The 24,280-nt window shown below is 40.1% G+C and overlaps 1 protein-coding gene across 2 annotated transcripts in view; it reads left to right on the top strand.

Moving 5' to 3' along the window:
* LOC119656924 (leishmanolysin-like peptidase) overlaps positions 1-24,280 on the top strand; it is a 314,894-nt gene that overhangs the window by 237,654 nt on the left and 52,960 nt on the right. For both annotated transcript variants that reach the window (XM_038063616.1, XM_038063617.1), the window contains exons 2-3: positions 5,333-5,433; positions 5,566-5,596. In XM_038063616.1, the coding sequence (XP_037919544.1) occupies positions 5,333-5,433; positions 5,566-5,596 (132 nt within the window). The remainder of the gene's footprint in view (positions 1-5,332; positions 5,434-5,565; positions 5,597-24,280) is intronic.

Here is a 24,280-nt window from a genome sequence, read left to right as displayed (position 1 = left end):
GTAACAAAATCGTCTCAAATCTCTTGAATTTGTTTTAAAAACAATTTTGAGCGCATGAACATTTTTTATGTGTTGATAACTTCAAGAGTTGATCATGCGACCATTAACAAGCTTACACAAATCAAAGAGGATTCTGTGGTGTTGAAGGCCAAGCAGGTTGAACGTTGTCTCATGCTCCCATTTCGAATTCTAAGTGCGTCTTTGTGCTTGCCCCTCCTACTAAAGGCTTAGCATTTGCACAGCGTTAAGTATGGTGTCAAAGAAAGTGTAGCACATTTTAGGGGCAAATAAAATAAGAAAAAATTATTAATAATAAGCAGGAGACACTGTGGAGATATTGTATTCCGAGAAGATTGAGAGCCTGGAGTTGTTTACTCAGTAACTGATGCAAGTCATCGGAAAGGAACCGAGATACAGAACATTATTTCAGAATATGGTATTTCTAATAAAACAGTGGAAAATGATAATCAAAGGACGCATAGAAATAAGTTGAAAGGAAAAGCCATATATTTTGGAATTATGACCAAAGATATCCGCCGCATATCCGCAAACATTTCACAATTTTCTGCTTGCGAAATGGACTTTGTAAGTTGAGATAGGCTCTGTTGACTGCCAACTACTATGCGCGGATTTCATCATCGTAGCTGTTATCGGTTATGATTTTCGACGCTAGATAGTAGAAATTATCAACGGTCTCAGTGTTGTAGTCTCCTATCTTTATTCTTCCCGCTTGACCAGTGCGGTTTGATGTTATTGGTTGGTTGGTTTTTGGTGCTGACGTTGCCACCATATACTTCGTCTTGCCTTCATTGATGTGCAGCCCAAGATCTCACGCCGCCTGCTCGATGTTATCAATTTCGTCGGGATACCGAATTCTCTCATGGCCGTGTACAGTTTTACCCTGGCTATGGTATCATAGGCAGCTTTAAAGTCGATGAATAGATGGCGCAACTGATGTTCATATTCCAACAGATTTTCAGCTTACAAAGACTGTTCCGCTCGAAACGTCTCGCCATAGGGTCAAAGCACTTACTGTACAAGACAATGATCTTGCCAGTCCTCGGAAATTTGGGTTCTTAGCAGGAAAAATTGCGTACTCTTGGCCGCTTTCGTGAGAAGAATCCTCCGAAGAATTTTTGGTCCCCTACATGAAGATGGACGATTCCATAGCCTATATAACGACGAAATCTATGAACGATACCATGACCGTCCGGTTGTGGATAAAATCCGGCTCAGTAGGTTGCGGGGTGGGCGGGTCACTTAGTCCGTACGGATGAGGATGATCCAGCCCGGAAAGTCTGCAAGGACAATATCTATGGTAGAAAAAGAAGACGAGTCAGACCCTGCCTGAGATGGAGCGATGGCGTAGGTCAGGACGCCTGACAGCTTTTAGGGGTATCGAATTGATGGACCTCGGCGCAAAACCGGGATGTCTGGAGTTCCTTATTAAGGCCTAGACCGGCTAGCGGTTGTTGCCCCGTTGATGATGATAGTGAAGTGGACTTTGGGTTTAAAAACCCTGGATCAGCCGTATGTTTCCTAAGAATATTCAGTATTGAAGCTTAATGCTACCAACTTTCAAGGAGGGCTGCAACTCATCTGCTCAATCATGTTATTCGTGAAAAGGCGCTTCCAGAAGTAATACCATCAGTTTGGGATTACGGAAGTACATAGATGTGTTAGTCAATGATGGAGGTCAGCTTCTAGAATGGAATTAGTTCAAACCTTAGGAAAACCCGCGTTCATATTTCGAGCGGACATATGTATGCTATACGCCATTCTATTGGCAGCAAAACTGCCTAGATTGTATCATTCAAATTTGTTCCCAGGGCCATTCAGTGTTAAAAGAAATAAATGGCAAGACTATATCAAGCTAGTTGGTGTTAAGCTACCGTCAAACGCAATTAAAATCGGTCGATGTAAGTACCAGAGTGATGAAAAAGCTGGGAGATGGCCTCATTGTAGACTAAATCTACAATGATCGAAGCAGAAACGGCATTTAACATTTTGCTAATGACTCAAGGTCTGGAAGACATACATTTACACAATGAATAAAAAGTGAAAATCTTTATAAAGAGGCTCCAAGGACGGTAAAAATCCAGCCGGCTCACATTTTCAGAGTCAGCTCTTAGTGTTTACGAAGGATAGCAGCTGCCCGCCCTGCACCCAGAGGTCTCCCTGAGGTCCCTAAAGAATTGTTTACCCGCGCTCCTGGCTCGGAAAGTGCCTGAGGGGTGCAATTCACTCTCTACAACTTCAAAAATCCAAATTATAGGGCATGCCAAGTCTGGCGGACAACGTCCAAGCAAACAGCCGTAATCCTTAACGCACTTGCACGCGATGCCTTGCAGCCCACACCCATACCTTTACCAACACGCTTCCATAATTTCACCTATAATAAATGAAAACATCCAAGTCGTCGGCATACGCAACTATCTCTGCTGTTGCCCAGTATCCTGAGAATATCGCTTTAACTGCTATTAACCAGAGCCGACCCCGCTTGTGAACGAGACAAAGGCTAAAGAAAAAGAAGAACCAGAGCATTGGAGGGATGACGTCATCCTGGAGGGTCCCTTTGCAAGTTGAATTACCCTGGTTCCTTACATGGATTCTGTCTAATGTATAAGACACCCCTCTCCTATTCCGGTTAAAGATTCCTTTATGGCCTTGCTGCTAACGTTGTTAAAAGCTCCCTTTATATATTAATGGCCGGCTTGCAGCTTTTCAGGCAGCCCTTGTATAGCTGCTAGTATTTATGCCTGTAGCAGATATTGAAAATCTCGCTGATTTGCTTCCTGAGGTTGGACAGTTCTCCACAACGTCACAATTTCTTTTCATGTATTTAACAGGTTCCGATTGCCTTTCCCAGTCCCCGACCTTTGACTTTAGTTCGTCTTTTGTATATATGCAACCATTTCAAGCACTGGAAAGTTTGTTGTTGATAACTTGACTAAACTACCACCTAGGGTATTTGAGAGGGCAGGAGACCACTACATTGATATTTAGACTAAAAAGTAGCGAACGGTATTTCTTAGGATAGTGAGGGATCCTAAGTCCACATTCACTTGATGTTGGACCGGAACAAACGGAGAGTAACTTAGTCTCACGTTTTTTGGTCCACGGATCCCTCGTTTAGGGAATGGCTCCCAAGCATTTAAAAATAAGGACTAACGGTTTCGTCCAGGGCAGAGGCAGCGTCTGATGAGTTGCCTCTGTCCTGGATGAAACTGTTAGTCGATATTTTTAGCCAACGGTGTTCTAAGCAGGATTTCTGTTCATACTCTCTTCAGCTCTCTACCCCGACAATTCCATTGTCGGTTAGTAGAGTGACACCAAGGACCTCGTCTCAACCGTCATAGCTCGCCGAGCTAGGCAAATGGAAGGTTGGTGTACCGCCTTTGTTACACACCGACAAGTTTATATTTATAAAGAGACTCAAGGAGAGATTTACCTCTTTCGTTGATTTCCAAATTGCAGTCTATCAACAGGTAAACCTTCTTCGATCGGTCGTGAGCCATGTAAGCCGAGGGGTTATACCCGTTCTCCGCGCGCGGTTGCTCCAGTTTGGCCACGGTTAGGTCATTGGAACTCAGATTCGAATACAGAAAGATGTACAGGCGAGGGTATATGCTCTAGATCTGTCTGGATCATTGTCCCCTGTGCTGTGAAATAAATTGTAATATTTACTTTGTAGCCCCTTGATAGTTTACCCGCCTTCGATGCAAGATTTTCTCCTTGAGTCTCGTCGATGACTTCCTTTCGGAGAGGACCAGCAAATTAGCTGAGGGGCGGATCGAATGCTGTAGAGTTATCTGCGCTTCCCTCAGCACAATTTGCTTACGTAAGGTGATCGTCAGTTCCCGTCGGATTGTCGATCTTTATATTCTCCAAGAGCTCTTTGGCGGCTTCGACTGAGTCCAGATCGTCGTCCAGTTATGTAGAGCACAAGACTTCTCCGTTATGATTCCGAACACACTTTGTAATTCGCCTTTTCCAATGCCTCCATGGACTCTTCATTTAGGTAGAGAAGGAACGGTTGGCTATTTATCTGGGGTTCTTTCTCCTTAATCAACGGGATGGTGAGAAAACACAGGGAGACGCTGGTCCTTATCTATGCGGATCTTCGGCAAACAGATGCAAGCCACCGTTTCCTAGGAGAGTATGAGATAATTTTGGGCTTTATGCCCTCCCAGGCATCTCCAATCCTAGCGACACACAAACCGAGAAAGTCCTTGGAGAATCGCTGCTTATGTATTATGGCATGAAACCCACTGATCACTTGGTAGAAATCAAATCAAGGATGCATTCTTATTTTCTCCGTTTGCTTCCACGAGATACTCGATGATCATCTGCGACAATCTGGTTTCGATATTGGTCCACACCTCCGGCGCCAATTTGTCATTAGCGCAATTATCGTCGGCCAGAAGAGAAGAGTTGTGAGTGAAACTGAAGGTACCCAAAGTATTTAGAGTTCACATATTAGGGACCAAGTTCTTTTTGGCCATGCAACCCTCGCTGTATGCTCTTCTTCTTGGGCTTGGGGTCCTATTAGCACTTTTTCCAGTGAAAGAAGGACGATTCCCAAGCTGTTGCTTTGAGTCATCCCTCACAAATTCCGCTTCCTCCTAAAAAATGATGAGCGGGCAAAAAATCCTCGTCAGTAAGATGAAACCACCTCCGGACAGGGTCTGCAAGCTCTTGCCCGCTCGACGACAATTTCCAACGATCGCTGCGGGAAACTCATGAGAGAATTTCCTGAATTATACAATCTTCACCGGCCGCCACATTTTTGGTTTTACGACTTGTTCCAGATTTCTTCTCTTAAAAATGCAGGGGACTGACTAAAGGCTGAATATTACAATTTTCACTTTCAAAGTTTTTCCTTGCATAGCAGGCCTTACAATAGATCTTAGTAAAGGAGGGTAATCTTCTCGATGCAGGAGGTTGAAATAGAGACTATTTAAATAAAGGCTCATTGCTAGCCCCGCATGATTTTCACTCCCATGCCCAGTTTCGTTTTTACAGTACTGAATAAAGGACATATATTTGCCATTTGTTCACTGAATTCAGTTATCTTTTCCTTAGGTGAATCCGATTCTCTTCGATAAATCATTTCAATTATTTGCAATTAAATTGTTCTTCATGATATAACAGTATCCTTATACTCTTAGATTGATTTTTTACCTTTTCTTTCTGAATCCTTTCTGTTCTATGGTTTCGAATTAACTCACATCAACATTGAGGTTACATTGTTATAAATTTATCTATTTATCCTTAATTATGCTGTTAGTTATTTTCAGCTCGTAATATACAATTCTTCTTTATCTTCCAGGTCGTACATGGTGTTAACATAGAGCCGGTACACGTTATCAGAAAACGGAGCCTCTCGCAACCATTAAGGATACTCTTAGTTTATGATGAATCTGTATATAGGTAAATTCATTTCTTAATTTTTTTCTCAAATAAAGTAAAATTCTCTTCAATCGAAATGCTAATTATTGCGTTACCTAGTCGACATCCTGATTAGACTCTTATCTAACGCCTAATCAATGTTCTTTATTCCAGATTAGAGCCCAGGAAATTCGAACTAATTAACGTAAGTTATCAAGTATTTATTTTTGTTGTCTATATCCTCTGCTGGATTCAGTTTCCCGATCAATAATTAGAAAAGATAAATTTCAGTTGATTTCGTTAATACATGGAGACTTTTCCACTTTCCTTTTCTTCAGGATAACGTTAGACTATCCATCCAATTGTAAATGTAATTTTGAAAATTGCTACCAGCTTGTCTACAGCCTTACTTGCTCAAGGATGATTCAACCTTCAATCTCCTAGACTTCCTCCAGAAACATAAAAAGATGAATTTGTATTTTATATCTATAAGAGTTGAAAAAAACCCACTGACTATTTAAACAAAAGCCCATCAAATGTATTTTGGTTTCCGCTCGTAATCCTGAATGTCAAAACAATTTATTACCTCTCGAAATAGGATATCTGACTACCATTTCCATCAACCATATTCAAACCAGATACCACTGTGTAGGCTTCGTGCTTTATCTAAATCTGTTACAGTAAACATTTTTCCTTGTCCACGCGAAGTTGAAATTGAATATTCTCCCCAAAAACTTTTAATTGTTATCAATAAACAAACTCGGTTTCTTGCTTAAAGTCAAGATTCGAATTACCCTCCAAATCGCTATCCTTGTGTGTATTTGTCCTCATACTTTTTTAGAGTGGTTCTTCCATGGATACACCCCATTTAAGGGAGAAGAAATCAGGTACAAATTGGAGTAATTTAGAATTGTATGAGATCTCTTTCTCAGTTTCATTGCCGCCCATTTGAAATGGTGAAGTGGCTTTTCAGGGCTCTTCAACGTACTCACTTGCATTTAATGATGTTTTGACGACCGTCTACATGACGGAATCGTCCAATATATCAAGAATCAATCTCAATCTTGGGTGATCTTGGATTGTTTCCGACGATTAAATAATTTCGAAAAGCAAATTTAGAATTACAGAATGAATAATTTATCACGCAAACAATGCAATGAAGTGAGTAAAAATTGGATTTTCAAGAGTTTTATAATTAGGACCAAAATACTCGTACAATTCTTCCAAACTTGATATGATAAGAGATGCAGTTGTGGATTACCGATGAAAAATCATAATTGATATTTCTGCATCATCTCTTCTTATTTTGTTTGCAAGAGAAAGTTTTATTCTAGTGAGAACGCATTTTTTTTCTACGGAAAAGATTTTTCGGTTCAATCAAGATGAAAATTGAAGAAAAGTTCAATACAGACCCTTTCTCCGACCATGGTTTTTCTAATAAACAATGGTAATGCGCTTGCGGATTTAATCTAATTCCTAGTTCTAATCTGATTATTAACCAAAAGACGACCTAGTAATGCCTGTTTAAATGAGGAACACTTTCAGTGAACCAGAGCATCATCTTGCCAAAAGGCATTCATGCTTATTATGGTTTCGTAAGTAGTGAGCTAATAATTTAATTTACTTCGAAGAATAATCTGCCGGGAGCATGCCATGCGGTTGCCGGAAATTTATTCAGCATAATTTATAATTTTTTTTAAGGATATACATAATTTATTAGTTTCATGAATTCAAATGATTAAATTACATAACTCTATCAAGTCTCTTGAATAACTTTCTTTTGCGATTTTCTGTTATGTAATTTCAAGGACTGTGATTATAACCTGAGGTGGATTACAAGAATGTTCCGGATTGACGTAGTTCTGCAGGCTTGATTATTTTATTTTTTGACAAATTTGCTCGGAAGCTTGTGTAAACATTGAAACGTATCATGTTCCCGCGTGGGCATCATATGGATTTCCTCTTCGTTCGTTAATGATTAAAAAAAATTTAAAAGGTAAAAATTTGTAGGCTATGTCTTGTCCGTAGCTTCTCAGCATCCGCATCATTTGGTTGTCTTTGTCCTGTGACGAGCGGATGGGAGATTCATTTTCTTGTATGCAGCATATTTCCTTTTCGCTTACTTAACTACTTTAAACACCTTCACTATCCTCCTCTTCGCGCTGCCAGACTCACGCATTTTAAAGTAATAGTTCAAAAATGAATTTTTACTTGTCAGTTTTACAATTTTATTTACAAAATCCTCATATCCTTTAGGTCCCAAAAAGAAACCCTAAATTCATTTAAATATTTCAGGGTTAATATGGAAAATGGCTGGAATTTCGAAAATGATCATTAACCTTTTTTGTTGTTGTTTGCATATAGTTTTAACCAAGTTGCAAATCACTAAATTTTGTGCATGAGGATACTGTGATCCAGCCGGTCCCCTGTCTGGCTAGAAACGTGTTTGGGGTCAACAGCTATTCAAGTTTTTGTTTGATAAGCGAGTAAAGAAGATTTCGGAGAAAATTTTGTGAAATGAATAGTTATTTGATTTTCTGTGAGAGCACCGATAAAATTTGTTCCAATAACTACATCAACTAGCAATGCATATGAGTCCCAGCGGCATGTAAAGCAGATCGCTCAAGAAAATTTTCATCATTTTACTTCTAATGTTTGTACGTATGTATTTTAAGTTAATGAGACATTATACATATTAATTATACTAAAAAGAATTTATTAAGAAATAATTTACCTACTGAAAACGGGGAGAAATGAATATGCAGGAGGAAGGAGCGTTATACATTTGAAAATTGTAATTTTGAATCGATATTTATCATTGTTGTCATTTTGCAAAGAGGTACAATACTCTGGAAAATTCGCTACTGCTGTTAAGTTAGACGCTTTGTCATTTTTGTATATAATTTCTCTAGTATAATAATCTACTTTTTTTGTCTAAGGGTTTAGAGGAGGGTTTAGGGTTCACTTGATGTCGGACCGGACCAAATGAAAAACAACTTACTCCCACTGTTTTGGTTCACGGGCCACTCGTTTTGAGCTTAGCACCCAAATTTGCCCTAGTTTTTGAACATGTGGGTGGGATGGTCAAAACGAGCAGTCCGTGGAGTAAAATGGTGGGAGTAAAGTTGTTCTGCATTTAGTCCGGTCTGACATCAAGTAGATGTGGACATAGGGGTCCTCAATCCTCAAACAAAAATCTACATCTGGCAAAGCTTTGGCTGAACTTTAGCGGATTTACACACAAAATGTGAAAGTTTCTCCTTCTATACATTTGTTAATAATAGTTGGATTTCTTTCAAGTTTGAATTTAGGGGAGGTTTCCGACTAAATTTCTAATTTACCATTATTAACTTTATGTAGATATCGGAACGAGATGTATTTTGAGGTCTAGATTTCATTTAGATACACCAATGTGGTTTTTTTTTCAGATTTTTCGATTGATGGTCATATTTTGAGCCCTCACCCCCTATGTTCCACCCAATATCAAATATGGGACCAGTTTCGAAAAGTATTAATTGTGCCCTTTCATTTGATACCCAACGTAACCACATTCTGTGAAAAAAAATATGCACCCTGGTCACCTTCTATTCACATGTATGGGGAGCCCTCCTTAAATTAACACAAAATAGCGCCACTTGTTTTATGTACAGGGAACAACAGATCACACGCTCTCGCCAATTTTGGTGACAATCGGTCCAGCCGTTTCCGCGGCGTGTGACCGACAGACAGACATGAATTTTAGAATTTGCACTTAAGTGACAGCTTTGTTAGTAATAGTTCGATTTCCACTAAACTTGGTATGGCCGTGCTTAATATCTAGGGTGAACTTTAGGAGGGTTTTACAGGCAATAGGGGGGAGGGGGGAGGGAATTGATTTACATGTTTGGAGCAATCTATCGTTACGCCATGGGATGGAAGAAAGTGGCGGTCGGAAGCTGAAGCGTTAACGTAGTTGAGGTGTTCGGAACTGAGTGATGCAGTAAACGCCAGATGTGGATGATTTCATCGGCCTCCTCAACAGATTTCCATTTCAGGAAAATGTTGGTCGCACGGAAAGTTTGCAGAGCCTAATTACGATTGACCACACTGCGTCGTTCCTTCAATATCTTCTTTACTCCTTCGCTCCGGTATCACTCCGAACTCTGAAGCTCTCGTCACGTCCGACGCTCCTGGTAACCTAATGTCGCCAATGTCGGAGGAAATTGAAAGAAGTATGTATATTAGGAAAGGTAGGGGGTGTTAAAATGGAAGCAAAGGGGGGAATATTAAATATCAGTAAATGCGTTCCGGATGGCTTAAGTGGTTAGATCACTGGGCTGTCGTAGCGGAAGGTCGCGGTTCAAATCTAGCTGGTGGCAGAGAGATTTGTTATCGTGACTGGATGTCGAATACCAGTCGACTCAGCTGTGAATGAGTACCTGAGAAATCAGAGTAATAATATCGGGCGAGCGCAATACTGACCACATTGCCTCCTACAGTGTACTGTAGTGTACCGTTACAGTCTTAAATGAAGTGCTCTAACACACTGATCCAATATGGATTGTTGCGTCAACGATTATTATTATTATTAAATGCTTTCTGTTTTTAGATTGTTTCTAGGAAGAGCGAATGAAAGACTGCACCGGTCGCAAAGAAACTACATACCCTACATGACTATATTCGACGAAAAAAAATGTGCACCCCCCTCTTGCATGTAGGGAGCCCCGAATTAAATTCTATGTAGAATAATGTCACTCACTGTATGCGTGTGCGCTCAGAGTTCTCACTTTCCCATCAAATTTGATCTGAACTGGTATAACCGTTTCTGAGCAAAATCTGTGCGAAAGACAGATCGACATTAAACCAATTTTGATAAGGTTTTATTTTATACAGAACCACCAGCGTAATCCGTGATACATACGTACATCATTACAAGGTTCTTGTCAAGTTTATTTTGAAAATGGCCTGGGTGACCTTTCAAAGATTGATGTTGAATTAGGTTGGTTTTTTTCGATCCAGTTAACACTTATCACAGTACTTACTATTAAGCGTCAGTAGCAAATTCCTTTCCTTTCCACAACATAGATTTAAGGTAGTGTTCTCCACAACTTCACCCCTTTCATCCCTTTACATGCTTTTCCGAAATATTCAGACCCGCGTAGAGAAAAAACGAGCTTAGAGGGAATAAACCCAAAAGTGATTATCTAATCTCATAAAGGTCTCTATCTCTAGGGAAATCACCCCTTCCCTACTTTCTGTCAGTCCTTGATCTAATAATTGGAAGCACACACTTAAAGTCTCCCAGGAGGTTATTGAATGGCTGTGGAAGGTAAGATCAGTTTCCGAAGATAGTCGCTCAATATCATACGATGTGAAGGCATTGTTACTGGATAGATCTGTAAAAGAATCCCTTTCAAAATTTGTACAATGGCCCTTGCAGTTTGGCGCTTCGATGTATATCAGCAGCCTACGTATGAATATTACACTTGCTCTTTGCATGTAAAATGCTATCTTCCGGTGGTAACAGCAGTTTTGGAAACAGAAGCGCAGAACAAGAGGATGAACGATACACGTCATAACCGTGGTACTCCCAACTGCTTTCGCGCGGAGGGGGCAACGGGAGGCTCCTCGAGAACTGGATCCATTCAAGAAAGTCTCATCGATTAGGACAGTAAGAGACGTGGAGTACCTTTCTTAATATTCTGAAATTTAAGAAAGTAAAAAAGGGCTATTGTTTGATATAAAAGTGCTTGGATTGTTAATCTATCCGAATTATTTTTAAAGACAAACACAAGATATACTAAACAGTCAAGGATATGGTGAGAGCCATCCGGGTTCTTTACAGTAAGTGGCAAGAGGAAGAGAAATGATCGAAAAAAAGCGTTGTAGCTTCTCCTCCGACGGTATCGCAGTCACTACAGGTGACATCTAACCGAATACTCGCAAATTTGACAGAAACCAAAAAGTGCAGGAAAATAGAAAGGAGCAGCCAGCTAACAAAAAAGTATCCAAAGAACATTGGCGACCCAAAGTCTCGGTAGGGAGGAAAGTAGTACCCAAAGCGCTGGCGCCAACAATCGAAAACAACGTAACGGTTGCACTTGAGTGTGAATGAGGATCTACTGGGCAGTATGTCTTATACAAACGAACTAAGCAAGTTCATCCCTATCTTAAAAACCATCGTTATCCGGCGGAACCAAAAAGGAGATCTCTACTGGAGCGGTTCATACAAAGCAAAGCCAAAGATTTCTGCAATAAAAAGAAAAAATTATTTGGCAGGAATACTGCGATGCATGAAATAGATATAAAAAATCAATTGCAATGGCATAAATGAGGGAATCATTTTCGGGCGTAGGAGACGCATCAAGTAGAAAGATAGTTAGTGAATAATTTTCAGAATATGAAAAAACAGTTTGAGACTTGATCGACCTTGAATTCAAGTGAGTTCTCCAAGTTGTTTCGACTTGTCTTTTGACGTCAAAGCTTTTTCCCAAAGGTCTCGAGCGAAAGGATTAGCTACATCACCATCAAGAAGAATGTTATAAGTAGTTAAAAGCAATCCCAATAGGAAACCCCTCTCCACGCTCAACAGGGAAATCTTCATGGCAAACCTGGAAACGAAGTGACCTTCGGGCGGTCTAATGCCAAGGTTTTGGAAGAGGTGTGTAGACGGTCAGGAAAAAGAAGGGGAAAACACGCTCGACTTCCTCAATAGACTGCATTCAGTGATGGAAAAGGAAGGTCAGTTTTTGGACCTGTTGTCGAAGAAAAAGCAAAAGAAATTAGACCTGGAGTTTATCCCAGTACTTCGAAATGCGTTCATCAATATAAAGTCGCTTCTTCCAACCACATAATCCACATAACCCTTCCTATTTTCTTCGAAGGCAAGGTGAAAGACTGAATGGATACACCAACCTGAACATCAACAGACGGTGAGTAGTTTTCGACTTTAACGAAATTTTCCTTTCGTTGAAACGAAACCTGGGGAAACATGGTTTGGACATTTTTTTCAGAAGCAGGAACAACCAGCTCAAAGCCCTTCGTTGATGAACCAAGGACCCAATCGATCAACTGGCCAAGTCCAGGATAGACGAAATTTCCTGCACAAATTATAGAAAAGTATACATCGGACAAACCAAAAAGAATTTTTAAGCACGTCTTGGAGAGCACCAGAAGGAAGTACAGTTGGCAGAAAAGAAGGGTGCAGCAGTCTTCACATTGAAGATAACGCCACATCATTTCTAGGGGCAAAGTAAAAGTGGTGAAGCATTAAGAGATGCAAAGAATCTCTATGTGACCACAATCTAGTAATTTATAAATTCCGAAAGATGCACTATTTGACAGGGATCAAAGCAACGGATACGCCTGGCTTTTCAAATTGATAAGGAGATGCACTCGTCCAGGCAATTATAATATAGATTCCATCGGCCCGACAAGTAACCAAGGGGAAGGAATGAGGACCCGAAAAATGAAAACCATGAGTCCTTTAATGCGTGGCCCACGGAAAAACTCCATAACGAATGCAAAAGAGCGTTGACTTTCGGATATATAATATAATTCATATTGGGTAACAATAATCAGAAAAGAGGGGCCGGTTTGACTGAGGACCTAAATTTCCCTATTCACTACCTTGCGATTTGTCCTGGAACGCTGGTGTACACTACACCCATACTGACTATTGATAATGATTTTGCCACCTGAAAGAAATAGCGAACAGTTGAGGTCTTACACGTCCAAGAATGAGAAGCACATCAGGCTGGTCTGGGGAACAAAAGGCTCAGCAAGCGTTTATGGAAATTTTTACCAAGCACACACGTGGAAACTTCCATATAAGGGGGGACGCGACTCCTCGATAGCAAGCCATTACGCTTTCTCCGTTGGTACAACAATGAATTGTATAATCTTCGATCGACGTGGGAAGTAAATCGAAAGTGGAAGATGTGCCTATAAGGAAGTTCGAAAGAACTTGGAGTTGGCTGTAAAGTGAAGCGATGGGGATTATTTCTCCATCTAACACGAAGAAGGCTTTGGTAGGACCTGAGTATTGAACCCGAGGGATACATTGCATTCGCCGATGTTCCACATCTCGTCAACGTTTCAGCTGCTAGACTAATAGCGATTGTGGGTTGCGCGGAGCACATATTGTTAATCTGTGGGTGTTGAGTTGTGTTCAGTCGAAGCAATCATTGCAATAAAGGATAATTGAAAAATGCAGACTCTGCACTCGTTTAAGATAAAACAGAGGTGGTACTTATCGCATATCATAGCTTCAAAATCAGCAATCAAATGCCTTGAACTACTGCTAGATTGAGTTGCAATGATTTTCAGCATCAAGATCTGGACGCAGAGAAGACGTGAAGAGTTAAACTACAATCTTAGACAATTTTTCGTTTTGTTCCATCTAAGACGGTGTGTCGTAAGAACCGAAGCGTAATACTTAGCGGTGGTTCTGTGGAGAAGACGACAAGAATGCATCGCGGTAGGTGGGGTGATGTAGTTTTCTGGGTAAAAATTTCACACGCTGATAACATTGGGATATTTATTTCCAAGATTCCCACCTCCGAACCGAAAAAAAACAGACGAATAGGGACAGAACCGATTTTAATAAGACTTTTCGCCCACGAAATCTTGAAAATGGGTAAAAAAGAGTTCTTCCAGAAATATGGCTGATACTTAACGATTGTCTCTCAAGCCAAACTGAATTAAAGATTAAATACAATTAATACAAGATAGCCAAGGGCAAAATTCATCCAAGAAGTAAAAGAGAACATCTCTAGATATAGTTATTAGATGATCTAATGGGCACCTCCCGTTGTGCATCTACCGGAAACCAACAAACACACAGGGAGCAAAACTAAATAGGTCGTTCTATAATGGCCAACATACAAGGATAGTATACGAAGCGATGATTCACCAACTGTTATGTCCCCTTCTATCCACAAAACTTTACTATGGAAAAAAGCTTATGTTATAGATACGGCTATCAAAAACGCCGACAAAAGATAATAGAAAGACTATCAAATTGCATGGTAGAGAAAGGACATCGAATAGATATCAACACCTTGCAGGTGCTAAAGTAACTGGGGAACATTAATCAATTAGACAGGAATGAAAGCTTATGGGAACAGGATATTTGAAATTGTAGCTCCCTCTTGTTTAGATTCACATAATTAAATAGTTAATTAGCTGAAGACACATTAATTGCAAAATAAAGTATAATTAGTGTTAACTAAGTTTTGGTTTAAGCTAAAATATCTTTCTACGTAAGTCCTCTTTATGATAATTGTTAGCAGACACCTTGCACTACGAAAGAGAAGTTGTTTACGAAATATCTTTATACGTGTTAATCAGAAATTTACTAGCAATTGAAGGGTCTCTCTAATTCACCATCTTTGTATTCATCTTCGTTCTACGTTCTTGATAGCGAAAGAAAGTTTTTAATTTTTCTCCGAATAATCATTTTTTATTGGAGTTGGTTTGAAGAATAAACGTTTGCAAATCATCACATTTTGACTATTATTTCTACACTTTCTTTACGGATGATTTCATGAAAATTATAGTGTAACTTGCATAAATTTACAATTTGTCATCAAGTCTGGACACATTGACTACATAAGTGCAGAAATTTCCGTAATTTATAATAATTTGATTGCGGTAATTAGTAAACAATTTTTATTGCAACAATTTATACTCAAGAATTAATTGTAAACTTATTCAAGTTTCACTAAAATGTTCATGAAATCATCCTTATGGAAAACACAGTCATTAGTAACGGTTGCTAAGCGAAATTTGAAATATTTTATATAATGTGGGAGAGTATAATTCCATTAATAACCCAATTTTTTATTTTACTAGAATTTCTCCTCAATTAAGCTTCTATTTCCTTCTTTGGAAGAAGAATAATTATTCCAAAAATAGATTGCCAGCAATAAAATCTTGTACTTCTTAATTACTTGATTTGCTATAAAATTTCAATGGAAATTTGATTAATACAGTTCCATCCTGTCTGTGATTGGAAATTTCGAACAATTTTTTTCGAATTTAATTACTGGAAGGGAATTTAATTTCATCATTACCAATCAGGGTTGCAATTTTATCTTTAATTACTTTCTATGGGATATCAATATAATTTGCAATCAAAAATGGAATCAGGTGCTAAAGTATTCTGAATATCAATATATAATTTTGTTCCTCCGAATAAAATTCACTGAAAATTCCTTTCAAAGTAGAGTGGAGATTTTGCGAGGAGCTTAACTATTTCGAGCGTCGATTTCCTTATTAGCGAGGCAACCAAAGTGTCAGTCTGAGTATCCCTCAATTATTAATTTTTAACGTTTTATGTAAAACGAAAGCTTATTAAAATTGGTTTATTATCTGTATGTCCGGCTGTCTCTACGACGCCACATTTATTCGGAAACAGTTATACCTATTGGCACAGTGGACAGTATAATTTTCATCATCAACGGCGCAACAACCGGCCATCCCGGTTTTACGCCGAGGTCCACCAATTCGATAACCATAAAAGCTGTTTGGCGTCCTGACTTACGCCATCGCTCCATCTCAGGCAGGGTCTGGCTCGTCTTCTTTTTCTACCATAGATATTGCCCTTAAAGACTTCTCGGGCTGGATCATCCTCATCCCTACGGATTAAGTGACCCGCCCACCGTAACCTGTTGAGCCGGATTTTGTCCACAACGAGACGGTCATGGTATCGCTCATACATTTCGTCGTTATGTAGGCTACGTAATCGTCCATCCTCATGTAGAAAACCAAAAATTCTTTGGAGGATTCTTCTCTCGAACGCGGCTAAGAGTTCGCAATTTTTCTTGCCAAGAGTCTCCGAGGAATACATGAGGACTGGCAAGATCATAGTCTTGTACAGAAAGAGCTTTGACCCTATGGTGAGACGTTTCGAGCGCAATCGTTTTTGTAAGCTGAAATAGGCTCTGTATAATAATATGTATAATATAATTTTCCCTTGAATTAAAGAGGGTGGAGCTTTCTGTACATGACTATGGGGGCTAAAAATTGTTTTTCGGAGTCAGTTCGTGGCCGTGGTGAATATCTAGGTATTTTACCGCCTGATTTCGAATAAAAAGAGCTGAGTCAGGGAGATTCTTAACAACTTCCTAGAGATTCCTTAAGGGGGGAACACACCACAACCACAATAGGAGGTTTTCACAACCATTTTTTTTATTGCATAGATCGGTAGTTTAGCTATCCCAAAATACACTGCAAAAATTTCAAAGTGAAATTCATGTTCGTGCCCAGCAAGTTGCCGCTTTAAGTCGTCACGGTCACGTAATCCAGTGACTTACATTGAATACATAGCGTTTGTTTCTTATTTCTAGCCTAAATGTAGCTTATGTATCATAATTAAATATTTAAATATTTAAAAAACGGGTGGCTATTACAATGTTTGACCTGCCCGACCTATTCTGATATTACTTTTTACGGTGTATTTACGTTACACATTGATCTTGACAATTTATGATTAAAAAAATGGACATATATTTGAAAAAAAAACTGCGCCTGCACCTAGAGCGCGAGAAGGCTTATTTACTTACTTACTTACTTTACTTACTTATTCTAACTTAATCTAATCTAATAAATAATTCTTAAATCTAATTCTTATATCTAATGTTTTAACAGCTCACACAACGCTTAACCTCTGTGCACACCTACCAGGCAAGGAGTGTCGAAGAGAGAGACAATGGCGGGTTTTAATGCAGACCTCACAATTTGGCAAGGCCTTAAGAATGTGGCCAGTGGGGTGGAGTTACCCTCCAGATGAAGTTGCCTCATGAGTGGATTGGGGTGATTCTCCGTTCTTTCGAAGAATCTTTCTAACAGGTTGAGAGTGAACTCTCGAAGAGGTCTAACTTTTGCTCGCGGCCGCACTTCTTGGTTTTCCAATTGTACGACAAGCCGGCGCCGTGTCTCAGCTTTGGTCGAGTAAGAGATCCGTGTAGGGGCTCCGTAGCAAAGAATCGGTCTTATGAGGATTTTGTATTATTATTCTGTTAAGGGAAAGTCGCACCGTGTCCTTGAAGAACTATTATGCCCCTTTTATTGGGCATAGTGTACCTATTGATCATAGTATCTCAAGCAGGCCGGTAACCGTTAGGAACTTTAGTATGTTCCCCACTTCCAGATGTTTCAGCTTTGCATGTGGTATTAAGTGTTCTCCCAGATGTCTCGACCTACTTTGCACAAGTGCTGGACACTGCCCCAGGACGTGTATAGAGGTTTCGTCCTCCTCCTCACAAAGCCTGCAGGCAGTGTCCGTAGATATCCCTGGCTTTCCTAGGTGATAGTTCAGCCGACAATGACCAGTGAGAATTCCCACTATGATTCGGAGGTTCTTTTTGGTGAGGTTTAAGCAATCCTTTGTGCGCATGGGTTCGTATCCCCCAATAAGCACCCTGGACTGCTCCATCCCTGGTAGGCCCGCCCAATATAGTTCCCTCAACGGTTTCTCTTCATTTCTTAGATTCATAGGCATGAAACCGTTTCCGATTCCACAGAAGGGTTCTGGCCCGCTCCCCTGCTCCCTGCTCCCTTCTTGGCTAGTTCGTCCGCTGCCTCGTTGCCTTCCAACCTAGCATGGCCTGGAACCCAAAGTATCCAGACCTTGTTGGACGAGCCGAGTGTATTCAGTCCCTCAAGGCATTCCCATACCAGTTTAGAGTTCACTTGGTTGGACCTATGTGCCTTGATCGCTGCTTGGCTATCGGTGAGAATAGCTATGTTCTGCCCCCTGTAGTTCATTTGTAGATTAAAGGAGGCGCATTTGTCTATGGCGTATATTTCCGCCTGGAATATGCTAGTGTACCTGCCCATCGGCTCAAAGTACATTTTCCTTGGACCAATGACACCGACACCCGCTCCCTCTGCTGTGAGGGATCCGTCAGTGTACAAAGTAATCAGTTGCTGGTTTAAGCCGTATGTCGCAGCCACGCTCTCCCAGTTTGCCTTGTTCCTCCAACGTGTTTCAAACTTCTTATCGAAGTGAAACCTCATTGTCATGTTATCCCTCGGTATCAGTAATTCGGGATACCGCCTAGAAAGAAGAGGACTTTGTATAGAGTTACTTTAGATTTAGTGCAAAGTCCTACTCTTTTACGAAGAATAGAGTAGATTTTAGTGCAGCGCGTGCTCTGCTGAGAGCAAGATTAAGGTGGGGGTCTAATTGTAGGTGTTCATTAAATAGCATTCCCAAGTATTTCATTTTTTGTGAACTGTTTACTACGGAATTCCCGATGCGTAGTTTTAAGCGTTTAGCTTTTCTGTGAATAGATCTAGATCCCAAGGATCTAGATTTTCTCCGAAGATTAATAACCTGTGTTTTGGCCTCGTTGATTTTTATCCCCCAGCTCTGGTATTTCTTGCAGAGATCTATTAAGTGTTTCTCTATAGCATTAGCTGTCTTACCGGGTCGGAGGCTCGACGGGAAGATAAGCGTGTCGTCAGCGAACTGTAATAGTTCTGTGCCGCTCCCTGGGATTGGAGCGTCGGCCGAGTGTAGGTCCTGAAATGGATCCCTACGGTATTCCAGAAATGACCGGTAAGAGATCGGAATAATCATTTCTCACGCTGACGTAAAAATGCCTATCTTCGAAGAAACTTATTATAAGTCTGGTCACCGGGATAGGGAAATCAAGGAATCAAATGCCTTTTCAAGGTTTAATGCACACACTACTGTGGGCTTGTTATTGACGTTAAGTCTGCTATTCACTGAATCGTGAAGGTAGCGTAGTGCGCGTTGGGTCCCGTGCTTTGTCCGGAACCCGAATTGATGGTTCGGAATAATGTTATTTCGATCGCAATGTTGGACTAATCCCACTGTCCATACTTTTCCGAAGAGCTTGCCCAAGTTGGAGAGGAGAGAGAGGCGCCTGAAGTTTTGGGGTTCGTGGGAGCCGCCTTTTTTTTAATGGCGATTATCTTTGCTACTTTCCAAATAATGGGAAATTAACCATTATTGATGCAGTTGTTGAAGACTGCAAGAAAGAACTTCATTGATGCCCTAGGGAGGTTTTTGATGACAATATTTGCTATGTCATCTGGTCCGGTTGATGCCGTTAAGGCTTTTAGTGATGGCTGCGAGCTGTGATAAGCTCAAAAAGGTTTTTGGGTCATTTGGTTTGCAGGATGGGTTAGAGGTGGAGAAGGTAGTTAGTTTGAGTGAATGGTCATGAAGAAAGGCTTTGATTGTCGTATCTACAATCGAATTGATGGCCTAGTTATTACTAGGTGAAGGAGAGTTTAGTTGCAGCAGGGTCACTGCCGATTTTTTCGTTGTTCTTGGTAAGAACGAAGTTTTTGGATCTGTTACGGCTTGCCAGCCTATTTATGTGTTCAAATATATTAGATCCGGGTTTCACATCTGCTAGCTTGCAAGTGGGTTCCTTGCTATGGAATTGTTCCACCATTTGACGGATTAATGTACTAAGGCAGTTAATCCGAGAAATATACACTTTATATTCCGTGTTAGTGCTGTTGCCATTTTTGTTTCGGTTGAGATTTCTGCGCCAGACTTTTCCTGTTTCATTATCTCGTGTGGCAGTTTATTGAACTGTTGTAGCCCTATGTAAATTGCATATTTATATATACTTGAAGTCAGTCCTTTCTGCGAGTGTATTTGTATTCGTTGTGACTGTACATATTTTGCTTGTAATTAAGAGTGAGAAATGCCTTCATATCCGAAAGGCTGTGTGTGTGTGTATGTATGGTGGGGAAGAAGCGCTTCCTAATTACAGGAGGGACACGTATCATCTTGAATAATTCCTATTCTGAACATATGCCCAGCTAGTGAATTATGGCCTGTCAGAATGCCCACAATACTCCTGCAAGTCCTTCTGCTTTTCGACAGGATAAACTTTTCGGTACACACGTTCGGTTCTATCATGAAAAGTTTGGTGTGTCGAGCAGCATTTAGGCTCTGCCATCTGTCATTATGGGAGCTTGTTCCCAGTATTTAAAGACAGACTTAGCCAATGCTACTGATACTTCAATTGGTTATTACGGTCCCGGCATAGGGGAGATTGTCCCTTCTTTCGCTATAGCATCCGAGACTTTATTTCCCTCCACACCACAGTGATCAGATACCCAGAGTAGTTCCACCGTATTGAACCTAGAGATAGAGTTCATACGGGTTCTGCATTCCTGAACAATTTTCGAGGTGATCAAAGCACTACTCAACGCTCTCAATGCAGCTTGGCTATTACTGCAGATTGCGATGCGCCTGCCCTTCAACCGCTCGTCAATCACCTAATTTGCCGCCTTTGGATCGCATAAACTTCAGCTTGAAAAATCGTTGCATAATGTCCCAAAGGAAAAGCCCACTTCTCGTTTTTATTCGAGAAGTAGACTCCGCCTCCTGAATCCTGTTCTGCTTTTGAGTCATCGGTGTAGAAGAGTTCCGTATATCTCGCTACGCATTCCTCTGGGATTTCCCCATTCTCTCTAGGCTTCAAGGTAAATTCACATCTTCTACCAAACAGATGTATGGGACACGAGAATCGGAAGGCATTGTACGAACGATTCAGTACTCCCAGTAACTCTTCCAACGCTCAATGCCCCCACGTCCATTGTCTCCCCATAGATCTAATCGAATTAGTCGATGAGCTGCTCTCATTGTAGTGATTTGAATAAATACGTCCAGGGGCTGCAAATTGAGTAATGCATTTAGAGCTGCGCTGGATGTCGTGCTCATGGCACCAGTGATACCCAGACACACAGTTCTTTGCAATGCGGCTAGTTTACGGTGAAAACCTCTTTGTTCCACCTTAACCCACCACATTACGGATGCATAAACGAACATCGGCCAAATGATAGCAACGTATACCCACATTACTCTATGAGGCCTGACTCCCCATATCGAAGCAAAGGTTCGTCTGTAGAGCCCATAAGCTGCGAGATCTTGTTTCATCTTTACCTCTACATGCTTGTTTCAAAGAAGTTTTTTATCTAGAGTGACTTCCAGATATTTCACTTCTTCGGCGAGTTGAAGAGTAGTACCCCAAGGGCCCAAAGGCTACTTTTCAAATAAGTTTTATCAAAGACGTTTTTCTCAAAATATTTTTTTTCTATTTGCGGAAATTAACTTAAAAAGTAATTAGCCGTTTACAAAATTAGGGAGGATATAAACCAATATTTGGGATGATATATTTTAAAGCATGTTTTTTTGTATGAAAAAATTGCGAAAATTGAAATGTACGCTTAAAACACTTGCAACATTCTTCATTTTGATTATTTTCGTTCAATTGAGGTTAATATTCTTAAATAATAAGTTAGTAATGTAATATAAAAACCTTTTGGTTTCAAATAAAAATTGGAGTTGTTACACGTCCCGCAATTGGAGAACTCTTGTTACGACCTTCAGCGGATTAATTCCGGGTGATCCGGCTTCACGATGTCAGATACCAGTCGACTCAACTGTGAATGAGTACCTGAGTCAAATCAGGGTAATAATCTGGGGCGAACGCAATGCTGATCATATTGCCTCTTATATAATCTTGTAGTGTACCGTTACGGCCTTGAATGAAGTGCTCTAACATACTTCAACGCTCTGATCCGATTGAATTGTTCCGCCCACGATTATTATTAAATTATTCCGAAAATTGTCAAAAGTTATTTGAATTATAAGTAATATAAAATCTTAATTAGATTGTATTCTAATTGGTTCCTCCCACTAAAAAAAATTTGAGAAAGTACGTGAAAATATGCCTTTAAAGGTGGTTTTCCCCTTAAGAAAGTTATTGTAGATCAAATTTGCCTCCTTAGCATTAAATTATAAGTCCCTAAAAGATAAAATCTCACTACCACATCGAATTAGATATCGGATATAAATGGAATGAACCACCGTGTGTCCAAGTAATTTGCGTAAACATCAACAAGACCTTTCATTCCTTTCAGAATTGGAATCAACAAGGTTGTATTGTATTAGTCAACTTTTACTTTGTTCTGTTTTAGCAGTTTTGGGAATTACAGTTATTCTTGCATATTTCCATCACGAAGTGTAGCATTACAAATATATACCATAGTACATATCTTCAAGAAAGTGGAAGTTCTTATAAAATTTTGTCTGAAATCGGGTCGTAACTAAAGGCTTCCCAAGGATATGTTTCTTTAATAGAGTATGAATTTGATTGAGGGTTCAATTTGGTTTCAGCATGCAATATGATAGTTGAAGAAGGGTCGCTGTAAGGTTCCTCATCCTTCATTCGCAAAATCTGCGCCGAAGTTAGGGGGTTTGACAGCCTAATTTGTGGACTGACGTAATCTTGAATATTAGTTTTTCTTTTTGTCTGGCCTCTGCAGTAATATAGGTTGTAATATAAAGGGTAATCAAGTTTAGTGGAAATCGCACTATCGCTATATGATAGTAGGTCAAATTGGTGCTTCGATGCAATTTCTAAGACTTTGAATGTTAGTATCACCCGAAAGTGAATATGTTGATATAATATATGCATATACAAATACGTACTGGGTACAAATAGAACAAATGTCCACCCCAATATTTTTATATAAGAAGTATACAAAACCTTTCTTACCTGCTATTCTGGTTGACTGCAGTGAAGATTAATGTTTATTTTGTCTAAGAGTAATCTTGCTTTGTTTCTGGCGAAATAATTAGATTGTCTTTAAGGTTTTGTGTAAACATGAAATCTTATTAAAATCGGCTTACAGTCTGTCTGTCCATCACACGCATTTTTCTCGGAGACGGTTGTAACAATTGACTCCAAATTTGGTAGACACCTTCCTCCAATAGGTTGAATTGTAATCCTCGTGCAAGTCATAACAATCGCCGTTGCCGCATCGCTTCTGTTAACTTCAGCTTTTTACCTCGTATCCGTATTTCAGCCCGTTTTCATACAAAGGCCTGCATAGTTTATGATGGTATATCTCGACGCCAGCGTCTCTCGCAGTTCGAACCTCTTTAGATTTTCCCAGAATTAGTCGGTCTTCCCTTTGACTAGCCTTCCGTTTTCCCTTCTAGACTCTGGAATACCTCTGGTTTATCAGGAGCAATACTGAATTTTCCTGTTATTTCAGCCAATGATGATTTAGAAACACTGACATTTAAAGCAATCGCTACATAGCTTGATGTTCATTCTTTCAAAAGGGACATACATTGCATCTTCTATTTTCTTTCAATACCTGGACCTGACATACATGAGCGCCGCTTAAATCAGTTAGTTAGAGTCAGAGTTATCTGACGAGTCAGTAAGGACTATACTCACAATGACCACCAGGTAAAAATCACCCAAATGACCCAATGGATGACGGAAGCATGCGATGAGAATGGAAGCTATCAAATGCCAGGGGGTGATGATTGACGTCAAACTTAACAAAAATGTTGCCAAATATTGCCCGGCCAAAACACTGCCTCTAGTTGGAATGGTGAGATCTATTCTACTTTACACGTTACTTGTGTGGATAGAGACGGAAGCAAGTGAATTCGGTTTACCGGTTGATAGTTTTGAGGGTATGCAACGTTGATGGTGCAGACATGATCCCAGCCGACATTCTGGCGAAAGAAATGAGTGTACTGTACCATGCGAAACATAGGCAGGGCCACAAGGGGAAAGCAGGAATGCGACAAGGTCAGAGCCGAATGATCTCCTGAAACCGAGATAGGACAATTATTATCAGTAAAGTTATTTCACAGAATATCAGTATCACTCGCAAGTGATTAGTTTGACAACGTGCCTACGAACTACGTGCATATCCACAAGTCGTATCTCCAAATCTCCTGCATGAGAAAATCACAAAACCTTTCATACCGGAAACATGCCTTTATTAATATGTAATTCCTTAAGGGCAAAGCTACTGAAAATTTTAAATGAGATGATTCCCAATGCATAAGGAATAATTCGTTACTGAGGCTTAATTTTGAAAAATT

The sequence above is a fragment of the Hermetia illucens genome, chromosome 5 (assembly GCF_905115235.1).
Source record: "Hermetia illucens chromosome 5, iHerIll2.2.curated.20191125, whole genome shotgun sequence".
NCBI classification, from domain to species: domain Eukaryota; kingdom Metazoa; phylum Arthropoda; class Insecta; order Diptera; family Stratiomyidae; genus Hermetia; species Hermetia illucens.
Note: the sequence above shows the minus strand (reverse complement) of the source record. Positions and strands in the feature narration are given on the sequence as shown.